The sequence below is a fragment of the Temnothorax americanus genome, unplaced genomic scaffold (genome assembly GCF_048541705.1).
Source record: "Temnothorax americanus isolate GAGA-0224 unplaced genomic scaffold, ASM4854170v1 Scaffold77, whole genome shotgun sequence".
In the NCBI taxonomy this organism is placed as follows: domain Eukaryota; kingdom Metazoa; phylum Arthropoda; class Insecta; order Hymenoptera; family Formicidae; genus Temnothorax; species Temnothorax americanus.
This window is the reverse complement of record NW_027509800.1, coordinates 431,941-450,250: the sequence shown is the minus strand read 5'-3', so window position 1 is coordinate 450,250 and position 18,310 is coordinate 431,941. Positions and strand designations below refer to the sequence as shown.

General features: G+C 43.0%; 2 protein-coding genes across 5 annotated transcripts; both read left to right on the top strand.

Annotated features, from left to right (window-relative positions):
• The first annotated feature begins 521 nt into the window (after positions 1-521).
• Positions 522-4,427, top strand: Set (NAP domain-containing protein SET). Of its 3 annotated transcripts, none has more exons than XM_077423215.1 (5): positions 522-966; positions 1,496-1,685; positions 1,831-2,036; positions 2,143-2,395; positions 2,471-4,427. In XM_077423215.1, exons 1-5 carry the CDS (start codon positions 712-714, stop codon positions 2,518-2,520), a joined length of 954 nt encoding a protein of 317 aa, XP_077279341.1. In that variant the 5' UTR covers positions 522-711; the 3' UTR covers positions 2,521-4,427. The 3 variants fall into 3 exon arrangements, with proteins under 3 accessions (XP_077279341.1, XP_077279342.1, XP_077279343.1); XM_077423216.1 differs by having other exon boundaries at positions 524-966; positions 1,840-2,036; XM_077423217.1 differs by having other exon boundaries at positions 525-966; positions 2,505-4,427.
• A 2,051-nt stretch (positions 4,428-6,478) lies between these two features.
• LOC143906866 (uncharacterized) lies at positions 6,479-18,291 on the top strand. Of its 2 annotated transcripts, none has more exons than XM_077423193.1 (20): positions 6,479-6,731; positions 8,709-9,023; positions 9,177-9,620; positions 10,079-10,226; positions 10,447-10,664; positions 11,042-11,200; positions 11,297-11,449; positions 11,560-11,697; positions 12,224-12,524; positions 12,607-12,785; positions 12,877-13,214; positions 13,339-13,598; positions 13,698-14,081; positions 14,203-14,291; positions 14,972-15,312; positions 15,518-15,963; positions 16,034-16,361; positions 16,444-16,696; positions 17,110-17,239; positions 17,401-18,291. In XM_077423193.1, the coding sequence occupies exons 1-20, from the start codon at positions 6,647-6,649 to the stop codon at positions 17,807-17,809; spliced, it is 5,118 nt and encodes a 1,705-aa protein (XP_077279319.1). In that variant the 5' UTR covers positions 6,479-6,646; the 3' UTR covers positions 17,810-18,291. The 2 variants fall into 2 exon arrangements, with proteins under 2 accessions (XP_077279319.1, XP_077279321.1); XM_077423195.1 differs by having other exon boundaries at positions 6,481-6,731; positions 13,761-14,081.
• The last annotated feature ends 19 nt before the right edge of the window (positions 18,292-18,310 follow it).

Here is an 18,310-nt window from a genome sequence, read left to right as displayed (position 1 = left end):
CGTGTTTCTTATTTGAAAGAGTAATCACAAAATAACACGCCTTTGCTTAATGGGGTTTAAAAAAATCGGACTGCAAAATTAGGATTTGCTCATTCTGATTATTTCAATCTTAGCATGCCTTGCCTTAAATTTTAATCACTGATTTCTCATTTCCAAAGTTTAGTTTTAATACGAATTTTAAACGGATTATCGCTCTTATAATGCCCGATCTACAATAGCTGTAGTAAGTCTCAAGCTGTAAGAAATTGACCAATTACAGGCGAATGTGAGGAGAATAATCGACTGTGATTGGTCAATTTCTTACATCTTGAGGCTTACTACAGCTTACTACAGCTATTGTAGATCGGGCATAATTTTCCACGATTTAATTTCATTGGTGCGATACGGACTTAACGGAATATATAGGGGAATATACATTGGCCTATCTAGACGATTCGCGGTTCATGGCCGCAGTCGCTTGCGCGCCGCGCACCCTGGCGGCTGGCGCAAGTGGCGCTGGCGCAGCCGCGCGCAGCGCGCACTCCGCGGCATCGGCGACATCGGCGTTCGGCGTGAGTGGCGTGACGGGAGTGGACGGTGGACGCCGGACGGGAGTTCGGGACGGGAGCGGAACGCGTACCGCGTACGGGAAATAAACAGAGTGCGGCGTGTGCGTGTAGCGTGTGGTAGTGGTGGCGAGAGAGCGCGCGTTTAAGACGGTTCAAGATTATCATGTCGTCGTCGAGCAAGAAGGCCAAGGAGCTGGAGGATCCGGGCTCGGGCGAGGGGGACGCCCGTGATTACGACGTCGAGATACAGAAGACCCTCGAGGAGATCGACGGCTGTCAGAATCAAATCGATGGCCTGAACGAGAAGGCCAGCGACGAGATTCTCGAGGTCGAGAAGAAGTATAACAAGCTGCGCAAGCCCTACTTTCAGAAGCGTAACGACATCATCAAGAGGATACCCAACTTCTGGGTCACCGCTGTATCCTTTTTCAGGCCGACGCCGCGTTCCGCGTTCCGCGTGCCGACGGCGTGAGATCGACGCGCGGCCGCGCGCCGTTTTGATTGACGTTTCTCGATGCCCCGTGCCCCGACGGTGCCGGCGTCCGCCGCGCCGGCGACCGCCGCCATCTTGCCTACTTGTGTACGTGCGTAAGCGTGTGTATAGACGATCCTAGACGATTCCGCGTTTTACGATTAAATGTTAATTTTTTTTTTTTTATATCGATGACCGGCGTGTAACGCCACGCTTTCGGAGAATTTGCGCCACGCCGTTGTCGGCTCGCGGAAACGCGCGACGACGCGTCGATCTTTCGAGATTTTCATGCACAAGTCGGTAACGCCAAACGTGTAGGGATCTTTCTGAATTGGAGTCGCTTGGCACAAACTTTTGACTCTTGCGTGGATTGTTTCGAACGATGAGATAGCGTTGATGATTGTTATTTTATTAACAACCATTATTTGTATCGAGAGTTGATTTATGTTAATATTCTTCCTTATGTGAAGTTTAGTTTGTAAACAACAAAGAAATAGCAGAAATATTGGAGGAAGACGAGGAAGACGCCCTAAGATTCCTAAACAAATTAGAAGTTGAAGAATTCGAAGATATCAAATCTGGCTATAGGATTAATTTTTACTTTGACGAGAATCCATATTTTGAAAATGACGTTTTAACTAAGGAATTTCATCTAGGATCTTCTGGTGAGCGCATTTTCCGTCAGCACTCGTTATTAACTCGATAATACGTAGCGAACCACGGTTACCCCCCAATTATCTTAAAAACTGTGCGACGCGATGTAATTTGATCGAGTGTCGTAGTTGCGATGAATCTCCTGCTGTTTTGCAGGAGATCCAGCATCTCAAAGTACGTCTATTCGTTGGAAAGAGGGTGCGGATTTAACGAAGAAAGCGAAAACCAAAACGCCGCTGAAAGGACGCAAAAGGCCACTCAAACACAGGTCATTTTTCGATTGGTTCACGGATCATGGCGATCCAAGCTCAGACGAGATAGCTGAACTAATTAAAGATGATATGTGGCCTAATCCATTGCAGGTAAACGCTTCGCTTTAGAAACGTATTTAAATGTGGATATATGTCGATGTCGGAAAGTTTGGACGTGCATTAATTATGTTATTTATTATAATTTGATGGGTTTTAGTATTACCTGGCTCCAGATATAGATGTTGAAAATGGCATTGAGGGTGACGGCGAAGAATGCGAAAGCGAAGAAGAGGAGGAAGAGGAGGATGGCGCGGATGACGGTGACGAAGGAGGAGAAGGAGAGGAAGGCGATGACAGCATAGTGGTAGTCGAGGACGATGTCGATGAAGACGATGACGAGGACGAGGCTGTGAATGACGAGGATGACGGTGTCAATGAAGAGGATGATCTGTTGGTGGACGATGGTGACGGTAAGCGTTGAAACAAACTTTAAAATGAACGCGTTTGTCTATGATACGCGTTATTGTATGATTTTATACAAATAGACCCTCTGGGTCTATTTTATTGTGAATGTTTCAGAGGGAGAAGAACCTGAATAGAGTCAGAGTCTGATTTCCCGTAACGTCACGCTCCACGAATACCGTGAAAAAAAAAGAGAAAGAAAAATGAATGAAATTGTGTGCACCGAATCAATCAAGAGCAGATAGTTTAGCGGACTAAAAATATTATGCCATATGAATAAATCTCAGGACACATTTTTTCTGAATACATGAATATAGAGAAGCAGAATTTATGGGAGATCTAGACCCTTTTGATTGAGAACCTATGTATAAAAACACAGCATTTGTTAAGATATATTGAAAGTGGTTTGAAAGGAAAGGGTCTGGATATTGAATTAGCTAGGTTTCACCATTGCACTAAACCTGTATCGGAACGTAATACGAATTCCTCAGTTATATTCATATGGCCTAGTCGTCGTTCCCTTAAAATATACGACAGAAAAATTGTCCGCTTGGTCTCTAATGTCGCGGATTTTATCGATAAGTTAGGATAAAATAGAACGAGGCACTAGGTGGGGAGTTCCATTTGCTTTCTCCCGATGAAAATTATTCTTTAGATATGACTTCCAGAACGAGGTGTTTTAGATAGAATTTTTGAGAGTGACAACTTTATTTCCTCTCCGTATATCAAATACGCGAACTTTTACACAATTGTCTACTATTGAATAAAACGTGTAGAATAAAGATTCGATTAATTTTACATTGACGCATATTGTCTACTGTGGATGTTTTATCACTACTCCGGGAAGTAGTGATAAAAAACTGTATTAATAATTCGTGATAATAATTTATTCATTTTATATCACTGTAGGTGCAGACTGTAACTAACTGTATTTTTATTTTATTTGACTTTTTTTTTATATAATTTTATATTAATATGTATATAATGAGAAATACTTGTAGTGCCCCGTTTATAAGTTACATAAAAATTTACACTATTCGTACACATGACATATGATTATGACATAGCATGATTTTTGGTTACTCATGTTACGATACTTGCAACGTTGTCTCCAATAAACGGAAACACATAGATATTGTATATTCATGTATTATTAAAAAACTTTTACTTGTGCGACTATGTAACAGAGCTATTGTTTTGTTATCTTAATACTTTAGTCTGAATTTTGCGAACCGATATTTTAGCGATACAGAAATATGTTGCGCTCAAGGAATTATGTACAATTTTCGATAAAAAATTGCAATGTAAAATTGTGTATTTTATTACTCACGGATAAATGACAATGTGCTCTGTATCGAAATCCATTTTGATTAGCGTTAGTTGGGTTACAATTATTCGAAGAATTCTCAAGTTTAAGTTGACGATATCACGAACTTGTCACACTCAAAAAAGAAAAATACTTCATCTGGTCACACCTCGTTCACGTTCTTCCACACTTCGTGTCACGATTTACTCATATAAAGTAAGTGTTTCGCGAACATTTGTCACATTTGATACACTACGTACTTCTAACGATGATTTCACTTTGCGAGATTATCGAATATTATATGGCAAAGGTGAAATCAACATGCAAAGTCGCGACGATACTCTTACATCTTCTATAATCGTCAGTAGAGAGAGAGAGAGAGAGAGAATAAGACACAAGTTGTCGGTTACACATTCGCATCAATAAACCGAATCCCGTTGGTTACTCTGCATTCTTCGAAGCATAGGAAGAAACAAGTTACTACATCTCGAATAGAAAGCGCTCGTAGTCGATTTGATAAGATAAGCTGTAATTGTCTAATTTTAGAATAAAGTACAACAGCGATATTTTTTAATTAAGGATATATATATTCTCGTGTTGTTTTATTATTCGGATACGGTTCTGTCAGTATTTATTAGATTAATACGCGTTACCGCTAACATGTGTGAGAAAAGAAACGATTGTCAAAATTATAGAAATAATAAGACCAATAAGATTCGTATTTTACCATTAGACACCTGTGTGTTTATGCGTATTATATTCATTAATACCTATTGACTCGATTCGTTGCGTCTTATGTGAGAAAAAAAATAGTTGGCCGACTCTTTTGGGCAGCGGCGAGTTGTAATAAATTTTTCGTCGTGCATTCTTTCACGGAGATACTATCCGAATTCGACTGTGTGAAAACTGCTCTCTATTTTTTTTTGCCTTACGAAGAATAAAGAAACGTGTCAGCGAGGACGAGATGGGAGAACACGAGAATCAAGTGTAAATCTTATTCACGTCGTCGGGCGACGTGCTCGTGTTACGCAATCATGCAACAGATCAATCGAATAAAGTTGCATTCGATGTTGATATACAAAGTTTGAGTTTTTATATTATTCATTAGTCTCGTAGATATATAGATACGCATGTATGTATACGATATTTCACATCTGTCGCGAACGTTATTTAGCTGCCGCAATTTATTTCACGATGATAATTTGATATAATTAGACAGCCTTGGGACAATTTTGCCGTCACGTCGGAATTTCAAAGATCAGTATATCGTAGTCTGTGCGGAATTAAAATTTTTTACAATCAAACTAAGGAAAAACGCCGTAAAATTTTTTAATTTTTCTTCAGGGGGGAATTGACAATCGCCCGAATCGCCGTTGATGGGTAATTTGGGTTCGTGGGAGCCGCGATCGCATATAGCTGTCGCCGGTCGAAACGCGGAACAGGAAGCGGCCGACCAAATAAACTTATCCTCGGGGCCCCTATGAAGACGCGTTAACCGCATCTCCTTTTTTTCCCAGCGGATTGTCAAATTCTCTGCTTTTTACATCGACACGCGTAATCACGCGGCGTCGTCGCCTCGTTCGCCCTGGCCCTATTACCAGCAGACCGAGCACATGCAGAGCCGGCCGCGGCAAAAAAGCAACCACTTTAGATCCGAAGGTTGCGTAAGCCGTTAACGGCGAACCTCGAGGATGATGCGGAGCGTGTGCTGCTATATAGCGGCTTCTGAAAGCCGCGGGATTTTTTCACAATGCGCGACTCATGTGAACCAGGGTGTTATAGCGTCTGTCAGCGTCAATGTCGCTGCGACGACAAACGATGGCGGGCGATAAGCGATACTCTGCGTCCCGGTTAAGAACGCAGATCTACATAAACTGAAGGGGCATCTTAATATTATTTATCGACGATAGGGACGATTGATTAATATAAATTTATAAGTCAATGTCTTTGAAATAAAATCGCTAACATAAATATAGAATTTGATAAAATTTCTTGGTATTTAAAGAGGACGGAGTTGGATAAAATCTTATACAGATTTCTCGTTAATAGCATACAAATAGTGTCATCATTTAGAAATGATTTGTGTAGATTATAAATTTCCCCTTGTTGAGAGATTTGGAGGCAACATGCGCCCGATGGGTGGTACGAAATTTCGCGCGACAAGGGGGCCACTGTTGACTGTTGAGGAAGCCTCATCGGCAAAAAAAGCTGCTTTGTGCCGCGGCCTGGAGCAGAAGAAGTCACGAGGACGGCGAAGAACTCGAAGAACAAGCTGCGATTGCCTATATGAAAGTACATATTTTTCCGATAAAGAAAAAATATAATTTGAAATACGAATTGGTTGTTAGTATCTTTTAGCATAACAATTACACATTTCAAACTGTACTTATTTTTTTAATAAAGCCTTTGACACACACACACACTCGGAGCTTCCCAATTATTCCTATCAAAGCGCGAACGATGATGTCGGCGACGATTTTGAAGATAATCACGCTTGTCTGCCTCCGTTTCTGCTCGAATCGCGCTATTAATCACACACGGAGTCTGCGAGCGCGTATCACGCGTATTCTCATATCTATAATGAGAAGGAGAGAAAAAGAGAGAGAGTGAGAGAGAAAGACGGCGGACTTGTACTACGCAACAGTGTGTTGCGCGTGGAAGGAGGGAGGATGAGGACGAAGGGTAGAAGGAGAGGCCCGGGACCTGCGAGGGAGATGTACAAAGGTGCTGATGACAAAACCGAAGTGCCGGCGTACCAAATGCTTCAATGCAAGTTGAGCGCTCGTCCGCGGCACATCCGGATGAAACTTCCTCGGGACGGTTGCTCGCACGTTTTTTCTCGAAAAGATTAAAAGAAAAAGTGATAAAAAAGAACCGAGAGGTCGAATTGACAGTTTCTTCGCGAAAAATCGTTTGAGGTATAATAATCGCGGTGTTCGATCGATGAGGCAAGATGGCACATTACGTCGATCTCGCTGCGTCTTTTATTATCCTTCTCCTGATGGTCCACCTGGAGCAGCTGGTCCTGCACAAACGAGGTATCGTTCGTAGCCCGAATAACGATCGAATTACTAGAATTGATTGGTCCAAAGTTATTTAAGTCTATTAAAAAAAGTATTGATTATCGCGCGAGGATTTCACCCGAGATATCAGAAGAGATGCACTATATGTATATAGTTTCTAGCTTATTTAATTCCTCGATTTTTTTCTAACAGTCCTCGTTTTTAACGTAGTATATAATATAGACTTTTACGTGAAAACTGTGAGACTTTGAATTGACATAACAAACTCCAACTTTTAGAGTATTTATATGGAAATTATTAATGTGTGTCACACAGAACACTGTTAAATATTAAAGAATAAAATTTAACCCAGTATCTTGAATTAAATAACATTTTGTTATTTTTAACTATCATGTTTGTCGAAATTATTTTAACATAAAACAGTATTATTTTAACTCTCCATTGGTTTAGTTAAATTAACATTATTTTAGTTAAATTAACAACGTATATTGAGTACGAACAGTGGCGACCTACAGGAATGGTTAAAAATGACTCAAATTGAATATTTGATACTATAATATATAAATTCAACAGTAAAGAAACTTTTCTAAAAATTGTTTTAAATTTAATTACGTACCCGGTTTTCCTGGATAAAATTATCGAGTCGCTGGATATTTGCGATAAGCTAAATTTCATTGCGTCACAACGATGCTCAATGTGTATACAGACGTTAAGCAAATCATCCTATTAGTTAGTTCTCCATTGACCTAGGCTTATTTGCGCACGCGGAATACTATATATGAATTGCGTTCGATATTTCAAAACTTCGAGGCAGTTCCACGAAGTGAAGTTCAACCGCTAATATTCTAAAGATATCAATAATTGTATTTAAGTGGGCGACATGGGCGCAGGCAAAATTTTTCTTCGGAAGAGTACTACCTTGCGAGTTTTTTTGTACATATACAAATATACACGACACGAAACATTCAGTCGCAACTTGACGTTTACACGTCATGTTGTACCATTGCGTTCTTTCAAGGAAAGAATAAATAAAAGATTTGTATAATAATCTTTTATGCTCTTGTAGCTCATATAAAATTCATTTAACTCCAGACTAGCCTTTACGATCCTCGGCGCGTTTTATACATTATCGAAAAAAATAAATGGGCGCCCGACGCCCATGGCGATTTCGTGCACCCCGCGCGTCGATTGATATAAATTAATTTTCGCATTATATGTAGATCGGACGCATTGAGGAACAATTGAGATCGCGAAAGCGCTATTGGAGGATCTCTAAGCTCTTCGCAGAAACTGTTTGCGCGCTAGATTGATATATATTTTACAGATAAAATTCGCGACTCGCATCTATCAGTGAGAAAACACACGATGTCTAAGAGAAACGAGGTTTTGACGCTTTTCGCTCTTATCAATTTGCAAAGCGCATTTTTTTCCTACGCTAGTTCCTCTCACACACACATTTCCTCGACAGATATCCACGAATCTCCTTATAATTTTGTATGGACTTTTTTTTATGGTGAAAACAGGATTCTACTCTGCTTTTGTCATCAGGCACTGTCGTATCCTCCGTTAGAATTTCGTAATAATGCAAATAAAAGGTTTACAGAATTTTTAAGAGAACGACGAAAGGATTAGGAAAGTGATAAAGTTTGACAAAAATTAAACAGAGCGTTTGACCTAGATACACTTATTGTTTCGTTTTTCCAGAGTTAATTTACGACATGCAAAGATATGAATGCAAGACATTTAAAGTAGTTTCGAGAAACCACGCGCGTATATATTTATATTTCCGATTTAGTTTATTATTCACAAGTAAGAATAGTAAATTTCAAATTTCTATATAAACATTAAAAATTGAATTGAAATGTATAGAAATGTCTGAATATATAATGCCATTGAATTATAATACCGAAAACATGGCGGTGTAAGTAACAACCGCGTTTGCTCTTCCGAGTAAATTTGCACGCCTCGGTTATTTTTTATCGCTCGAAATAGCGCTTGCCGTCGAGGGAAGAATGGAGGCTCAGTTCGAGAAATGCTGCGGCTATGGCACCTCTTGGGCTCGGGAAGGTCTTAGGTGCGAGAAGTTCATCGGACCCGTGACCGGAGTGCCGAGGGTGGAGCAGGGCCTCTGCCTGGAGGCTGTGGATATCTGTTGCGTTCGGGCTTACCACGAGCTGCAATGCGAAAAGGGAAAAGCCGACGCTCGTCAAGGTCTGGCTTGCGTGACGAGCGCGACGTCGCAAAGGTCGCCGAAGACGCCCGGCCGCGGCGATTACCATCGCGACTGTTGCGAGGGCTGCAAGCTAGGTAGCTTTCACTCAATTTATATCTATTACGAATTTCGCGGTCGCCGCGATCGCTAATATTTAATAACGAGCTTCCTCTTCAAGGAAAAATACTCGAATAAACTCGTTTCTATCGATTATCCCTGACGCGAGCGTGGTATCAATGTATTATCAGGTATTCTCGCGGGGTCTATGGGTCAAGGATGCTCCTTCAAAAGCTTCTCGTTTGGCATTCCTTGGGATCCCGCGTTCTTGGAATGCTGTCACGAAGTGGCGCCGAGCTCCACGACGGATCTTACGAGTGAAATGTCGAGCGAGAGCTCGACCGAAACCGATCTAGATTCCTCGTCATCGTCCTCGTATTCCCCGTCCTCGTCGCCGTCGTCAACGCTATCCCTATCGTCCTCGTTATCGCCGTCGCCGTCGTCGCCGTCATCGCCGTCATCGCCGTCATCGCCGTCTTCTTCATCTCCATCTTTGTCTACATCGTCGGATGATCCGTCTTCTACGTCGTCGGATGATCCGTCCTCTACGTCGTCGAATAATCCGTTCTCTACATCGTCAAGTGATCCGTCCTCTACATCGCCGGAATCCACGTCATATTCGGTACCAACTCCAGGTAACGTACAATTTAACGTACATCATAAAAACTAATTTACTTTATGGAATCTTTCCAGCAAACGCCATGTAACATGTAACGTACGGGTTAGTTGTAACTTGTAATTTCCTACTCAAACTCAACAATATAAATGCAATATAACTCGACACATGTGTTATACTGACTAACATCACACGTGTCCCTGTACATACGTTACATGTTACATGGTGCAGTTTGCTGCAGGGTTTTTCTCTGGCTCTCTCTCTCTCTCTCTCTTTCTCTGTTATTACAAATGATAAATAAAAATCTATCTGCATGAATAAAATCGCTCTGTAAATAAATGTCGAATTGCTCGTCGCACGTTCCTTAAGCGCATAGCATCCGAGGGAGAATATCGGCGCAGTCGCAACTTCTCCTTTTTTTTATAGCCTTCATACAAGTGCGACTTTAAATCACAGCGCCAGCGTTCTAATTCACAGAGCTGGACGATATCTGTCAACTCATGAAAGACTTGCTCTGCTCTGACATTTGCGTACCGACACCGGGCTCGTATCGCTGCGAATGCCGCGCCGGCTTCACTTTGTTGGAGGACGGAAAGACTTGCAAGCAGGATCAACCGATCGACAGGTATGAATAATATAGACATAGATCCTTAATATAGATATTTTTATTGCACGGCAGAATGTATTTGTGACGTCATTATTCCAGTTAATGACGTTGTCATTCCAGTTAATTATTAGTAACGCATATATCGCGTGCATTGCGAATGAAAAGTCAGTTTTATCATCTTAGAAGCGTGTTTATTGTTGACAATAAAAATATTAATAATCAAAATCTCCGTTTTTAGATGCAAGCCGACTCATCCTTGCCAGCATCGCTGCACCGACAACGGGGTGGCTGTCATATGCAGCTGTAATCCAGGATACGACTTGGCCAAAGACGCACGTTCGTGCATAGCGAGGTCATCGAGGACTAAAAAAATGCCGGACAAAGACAAGGATAACGAATCGTTGCCGTTGTGTCCGTCGGGCTATCGTTATAACGTCACCAATCAGGTGTGCGACGGTACGTATAATTCAAGAAAATGTAACGCTAACGTGTGCAGGTAAGGAAATAACACGTTTTCAACGTTTTGTTATTTTTCAACGCGATAACAGAACCACATCCTCGTTCTCGTTTACTTAATATAACTAACATGTAACGTGTACTCGTCCTTTCTGTAATATCGCGTCGATTTTATCGCTATATTCGCTGTGGCCTTGTCTCGCTTAAATTGTGCGAATTGCGATCGAGTTCGTATCTTCTTTTTCATTTTTTTTTTATTTTTTATTATTCTGCGAGATATTAATTTTTGTTCAATCGCGCTGTGCTGCTTGTTTCTGCGATCGAGCGTTCGATTTCGCATATGATCGCCACTTTTCGCGGGCCGATTCATCGATCAGACGTGGACGAGTGTCTGGAGCGCAACGTGTGTCCCGGCGGAGGATGTCAGAACACCATAGGATCATATATTTGCATGAGAGAGAAGTCCGCAAAGAATGCACCCTACGAAGCTTGCCCTCCAGGCTACGAATGGCAGTCACTGAAAGGTGTATGCGCAGGTAACTTAATTATTAGAAACGCGTCTTTTCATAAAGTTGTCAACGCCACCCCATCGATCGGCAAATCGAAATTATTATTACGCGTTTGTTTTTCAGATATCGACGAGTGTGCAGTCTTATCGTCTGCCTGTGCCGCTGATAAACCGTTCTGCGTGAACACGCTGGGTAGTTACGCGTGTCTGGAAATGACCGGGGCGAAATCCTGCCCCGCGGGCTTCAAGTTCGACAAATCGTTACAGTTGTGCAAAGGTAATATTGGTTTGCCAAATTAATTTGCGAATAATGGTGAAACGATGAATTTTCCGCGGGAAATTTTTCCTCTTTATACGGCGTATTTCTCTCGCTTATTTGTCAATCAGACGTGGACGAGTGCGCGGAAGCTATACACAGCTGTCTGGCAGATGTCGAGCAATGTCGAAACACCGAGGGTGCTTACGAGTGCGATATGAAATGCGGGAAAGGATTCACGTACAGTATCGGCCTGGGTGTCTGCGTCGGTGAGCTTTCGTTCTCCGTTTCCAAGATTTTTAATAAATCTTTGTTATGCCGCACGTAACAACGCTGTCGCTTTTTCGACAAAGTAAATTTTTATTATGTTTTGAATTAAAATTTCCGGTCTTCGTACTAGGTGAATATATGCATGCAGTCATGCACGTGTATCTCGCGATCGCTATTTTCCCTCATTGTATAAGATCGAACGATCTTGGAAATCGTCATTCATGGATTACCTTGGGAATAAGTTTGAGTTCGCATTCGCGATCTGATTCCGCGTGCAACGCTTCATCCCCGTATCTTTCATGCATGTGAGTAACAATGAGTTAATTTCTTAAGCGATTTGTGTTTTTGATAACCCGTATGCGATCGTGATTGATTAACATACAATAAAAATTATACAAATGCACTGCCGAATTAATAGCGTCAAGATTTCAAAGATTGAAACTTGATTGACACATACATAGTTATATTTCTCTTTTCACAAGTAAACAGCTTATGGTCCATGATTATACGCGTATTTTCTTTTAGACGTAGACGAGTGCATCGAGTCGAGCACGCCTTGTCCCGATCCCAGCACGATGTGCATTAATACGGAGGGTGCGTACGAGTGTAAAAAGACATCGATTAGTCCTTTTCCGCTTCCTCCGATCGGCAAGGATCCGTCCGATCAAAAGAATGTGCGATCAGATCTACGGATGACTTGTTCCGCGGGATACAAACCCTCTAACGATTCCGGGATAACACGGTGCATCGACGTCGACGAGTGCAATGAACAATTGCATTCCTGCGAGCTCCACGAGCGCTGTGTTAATGAAATTGGTAGTTATAGGTGCGATATCCTACTATATTTTAATAATATAAATTCAAAAGAGGATTTTTTAACGAATTGTTTTAATATGTAAAAAAAATAGATGCGTACCAGAAAACAACAAGAACGCGTCTGCCACGCAGCAGACCAACCGCGATCAACGCGATGATCGATTTAGCAGAGGATATGAACTAGAGAGAACGAGCATTTCGTCGGTCATGAACGAAGTCGAAGATTGCGACGACGGTTATCTTTTCGATGGAAAATCTGGCCGCTGCATCGGTAATTATTACTTATTTTTACATCAAATAATTTTGTTCCGTAGACGATTGTCAAAGTCAATAATTGCGTTTCGGTAATTTATATATGACAGATGTCGACGAATGTGCCAAAGGAATAGCCACTTGCAGCTTAGGAGAGCGTTGCGTAAACACGGAGGGCGGTTATCGATGTTCTCCAACATGTCCACCCGGTTTCCGGCTGCGTAACAATTCTCGATCAGCGAACAAGGCCGAAGAACCTTGCGAAGATATCAACGAATGCTTGCTCGGTTTGCATACCTGCGACAGTCTAACTCATTATTGTATTAATACGAATGGCTCTTACGTTTGCGGAACGCGAACTACTACTGCCACCAGCATCTTCGAGACGACGATTAGCAGCGCGACAACAAGAAGACCGTTCGTTCGTTCGCGCTACAACAGAGTACAGGTGGTTGGAAGCACGTTTGCGAGTTATAAATTACGCCGATTTTGCGAGAACGATACGATTGATACGTATATGCATTGTTCGTAAAAAGATAATTGTCTCTTTAACTCGTATTTTTATGCTCCAGAACACGGATCGTTACTGGTCCACCGAACCCTGCAGACTGGGATACAAGAGAGACGCGAGTACGGGCTATTGCGTGGACATAGACGAGTGCGCGGTCGGTCCCGGATGTCGAGATCACGAGAGATGCGCGAATACGCCAGGAGGTTACGATTGTTCGCCCCTTTGCAGCACTGGGTGGTATTTTAGCACGACGACGAAGGGCTGTCAGGACGTGGACGAGTGTTTGTTAGGCAGGCACGATTGTCCTCAGAGTACGCATAGGTGCGCGTCTTAAATTATATGTAGGAAACATCACAGATCGCGTTTTTTTTTTTTTTTTAATAATAATTACGATAGTGACGATCGATACTTTTCTTTCAGCGTTACTTTCTCGTACAATTCAATACTCCAAATTCACAAGTATCCACGAATGTTGATCCACAGATGCGTCAACACCAACGGATCTTTTGTTTGCGAGTTGACAACGCCCTGCAGCCGCGGTTACAGACGTGCCTTCAACGGCACCTGCCTGGACATCGACGAGTGCTCCGAGGGCCTACACAACTGTCGGCTCAACTTGCATCAGTACTGCGTGAATAAAGAAGGTGGCTTCGAGTGTTTGACCAGACTGCCCTCCTGTCCGTCCGGATACCAGTATTCCTTGGGCACTCAACGATGCGAGGACATCGATGAGTGCCGAACCGGGCAGTACAGCTGTGACGCGAGATTCTCCGAAAGATGCGCCAACCTGCCGGGTACATACAGGTGCGCGAAAATTTTGTTATAAAATCTGTTGGTTGTTCTATATCTCTGGGTTCTATATATAAGGTAAATATAATAAAACATGAATTAAAAATATCCGATGATATATATGTATATCTTGCAGGTGTGAGAGACCTGCTCCTCCTCGTCAACGCCAACGACCAGCTTGTCCTTCTGGCTATCGGTATCATCCTAATTTACGCAGATGTACAGGTACATCTAATAATTTTTATAAAGTTTGTCCTTTAAAATTAATGAGACGCTTTTTTGTAAAACAAAGAAACGTTAAATATGTGTATTATTAAATTATAAAAAGAATCAAGCTCGTGTGTTTTAAAACAATGTAGAAAGTTCAAGGGCTAATAAACGATATTTGTATATTATTGACTACTACGTATTCTTTTATATATTTTTTTAGTTGTAGCGTAAACTTATATTTTTTAATACCGTGTTAACAACGATTTCAGATATTTTTCATATTTTCAGAACTCGTCAGAACGATATCAAGCTCAGGTTGACTAATTGATACGCATGTTCGATAAATTCCTCGCGAAGGCATGGGTGAATTATGCTGTACCCATCGGCTTTCGACGTGCACCATTAGTCACAAATATCATTTACGATTGTTTGCGTTTTTATTATGTTTATGTTTTATACGTGGTCCTACATTATTTTAGTTGCTTTCAATGCTTTTATCAGAGATATAATTTGAAAACTTATTAAACGCCAAGGTATCTGTTTTGCAAGAAAATAACGCTTTTTTGTATATTTATATAGTGATAGTCATACTGTCTTAATACTTTAATAATAATTAAAAGAAAAAAAACTGACCGCTTTAATACGAACGGAAAGATATCTTCGAGTTTTGTTATCCAAAGTACTTGAAATTATAGACATTGACGAGTGTGCGGAAAGATTGGACACATGCGGCGACGAACTCTGCTACAACCAACCGGGTGGTTATAGCTGTGCGAAACCGCCCGTCCCGGTAACCAGAAAACCACCCACGACAGCGATGCCGGCACCGATGAACCAAAAGTGTATGCGCGGGACCAAGTTCGTGAGGAATCGCGGCTGCGTCGACGTCAACGAATGCAGAGAGCTTGAGGATGCTTGCAGCAGCAACGAGGAGTGCGTCAATACCGTAGGAAGCTATACGTGCACCTGCAAGACCGGTTTCAGGCGTGATAATCTCACGCAGGCCTGCGTCGATATCAACGAATGTCAGTTGCAGGTATAACGACAAGGACGACGACACGACCCGACGCTCGCGTAAACGTATCACATTTATGGCATAAATCTTGAGGAAAAAAAAATGCAAATATTGCGACATCTCGTGCGTCCAATTAGAGAAGACAAATTAAATTGCGTAACGTTTGCGTTATCTTGCCTTAATGAGAAACTTCTCTCTATATCGATCTTAACATTTTCCGTTGAAGGAGAACGACTGCTTGCCGACGCAGCGATGCGACAACACGATCGGCAGCTACACGTGTACACGTTTCTTACCCTGTGGTACGGGATACACTCTCAATGCCGCGACGGAGATCTGCGAGGACGACGACGAGTGCATTCTGGGCACACACGACTGCGGGTCCGGGTACCAATGCAGGAATACCCTGGGTTCGTACCGCTGCGATCGCGTCCCGCGTATACCGACTCCGCAGCCGCGCACATCGCCAATGACAACAACGACGATGAGGATCGCGACGATCGCGACGACGACGACGACGCCGACGTCGATGACCCCGACCGGTCCTCGGCCAAATTGCCCGCGCGGCTTCGAGCCCGGCTCTAGCGGCAAATGCGTGGACGTAGATGAGTGCCAGAGAACGCCGAATCCCTGCGCCAGGTCTATGTGCGTCAACACTCTAGGATCCTATAGGTACACGCGTAAAATTGTTGATCGATAGAAGCAGAGCGATACAAATTATATATGCGGAGAAATTTTACAGGTGCGGGTCCAGGGTGATCTGTGGGCCCGGTTATACTTTGGACCTTGCGTCCGGACAATACTGCATCGACGTAGATGAATGTCAGGAGGGGACGCACGAGTGTGGCAAGGGCCAGACCTGCGAGAATCGGCAAGGCGGATATCATTGCATCTGTCCGCCTGGTCACGCGGCCGGGCCTAACAACGACTGCGTTGACATCGACGAGTGTAGCATCTATAGTGGCAACATCTGCGGACTGAACAGCCGCTGCGAGAACACTATTGGTTCCTACAAGTGCCTGTGCGCGGAGGGCTTCGAAAACGCTGGAGGATCCGCCGGGGTCTGCCAAGTAAGTCACGTCGTATACAATTTGCATAGATAACAATACCCAAGAATGTTCTCAGCTCGAAACCTAATCGCAATTTCTTCAGGATGTCGACGAGTGCCAGCAAACGCCGGGACTCTGTCAGCAGGTGTGCCTGAACGTGTGGGGCAGTTACAGATGCGGATGCGAAGCTGGATTCAGGCTAAATGCCGACAACAGATCTTGCAGCGACATTGACGAATGTACGGAATTCAAGGACAATCATCTCTGCATCGGCATCTGCGAGAATACGCCGGGAAGCTACGCGTGCAAATGTCCCGAAGGATACAGGCTCGGTGTCGATGGTCGAACGTGTCAAGGTGATAACTTCTACGTATATACGTCAGAAAAGCGGTTGTATACGACAAAAATACAAAAAAATACTTTGCGTTGGGAAGAAAAGGCTCCCGTGCATCAACGTTATCGCGCGAATCGATATGAGAGATGGAAAGTGAAAGCCTATTTATACATACGAGCCTATTTAAGTGAGTCGCGATATTGTAGCGTCGCGATCAAAGCACGCGCGTTCTACCTACTTTATCCCGCAGTTGAAACGGCGGTGCAATTTGTACTTGACCCGTTTGCCGGCGAACTGGAGCATCAGCTCGGGTCACTGGCGCACGAACACGCGCTCCTGCAATCTCTTCGATCTCGCGCAATCACGACGTCGTTGGCGGTCACGATACCGTCACGTGCTGCAACGTGCTTAATTGTCTTAAACGTGTGTTCACAGACGTCGACGAGTGCGCGGCCGGTCAGGTCTGCAGGGAGCCGGACGAGATGTGCCAGAACACGCGCGGGAGTTTCCGTTGTAACCGGATAAACTGTCCCTCGGGGTATCAGCCGGACCCCATGAGAAAAAAGTAATGACTGGGATTGAGAGATAATAGATGCAATTTTCTCTAATTTTAATTCCCGGCATATGTCACGCCCGATGGCTCACGTTTGACGATCGAGTTAATTTCAGATATAGATGGTTATTCGATCGACTCGATAATAACAAATTTTCCGCTCGCGATTTCAGTCGCTGCGTACGTTCCTCGAGGTACTGCCGCGTGGACGACCTGGCTTGCCTTCGGTCGCCCTCGCATTTCTCCTACAACTACATCACTTTCGTGAGCATGCTGCCCATCCCGTCCACCGGTCAGCTGGAGCTGTTCACTATGAGGGGAAGCCATCAGCCCGAGTCGACGGTACAGTTCACCATGGCGTTGGTGGATGTGCGCGCCCCACCGGGTGTCGCGCGCGCCACGGAATCTTGTTTCGCTCTGAGGAGACCGGCGCCGTCACAGGCGGTCCTGGTGCTGACGCGCGCGATTCCGGGACCGCAGGAAATCGAGCTGGATCTCAGCATGGAGATCTACCACGACGCTATGTTCGTTGGGAGCGCTGTCGCTAAGATTTTTATTTTTGTTTCGCAATACGAATTCTGAGAAAATCCTTCGAGCGGACGGAAGACGGAGATGAGTGGAGACGGAAGTCAAGATCGTAGAGTGGCGTAATTTAGAGGTACGCTAAATTACCCGATTTACGTAATCGTCTCTTCTTCCATAGCGTTATTAATCGTAAGAGCAACAAGAATTACATCCTCAAATCATATCATCTTGTTCTACGTGATAATTTCTTGAAAAATATGTGAACTGCTGTTACAGTTTTTTGAATAAAATTTCTGTTTCAATAAATAATACGAACATTTTTCTCCAAGAAATAAAATGTAATTAACATCTCAAACGATATATATTTAAGATCTTTTTCATTTTTGCTCATTTTTAAAACTAAATATTAAAATAAATATACACGCGCTAGCGTTTTGATCGTAGATATGTAAAAAGGACGAATTAAATGTATATAGATTCTTGTAAGTTAACAGATGTGAAGGATTTAAACATGGAATAAACTTACACGTTAGATGTAACGTATAAAATTTACAATTT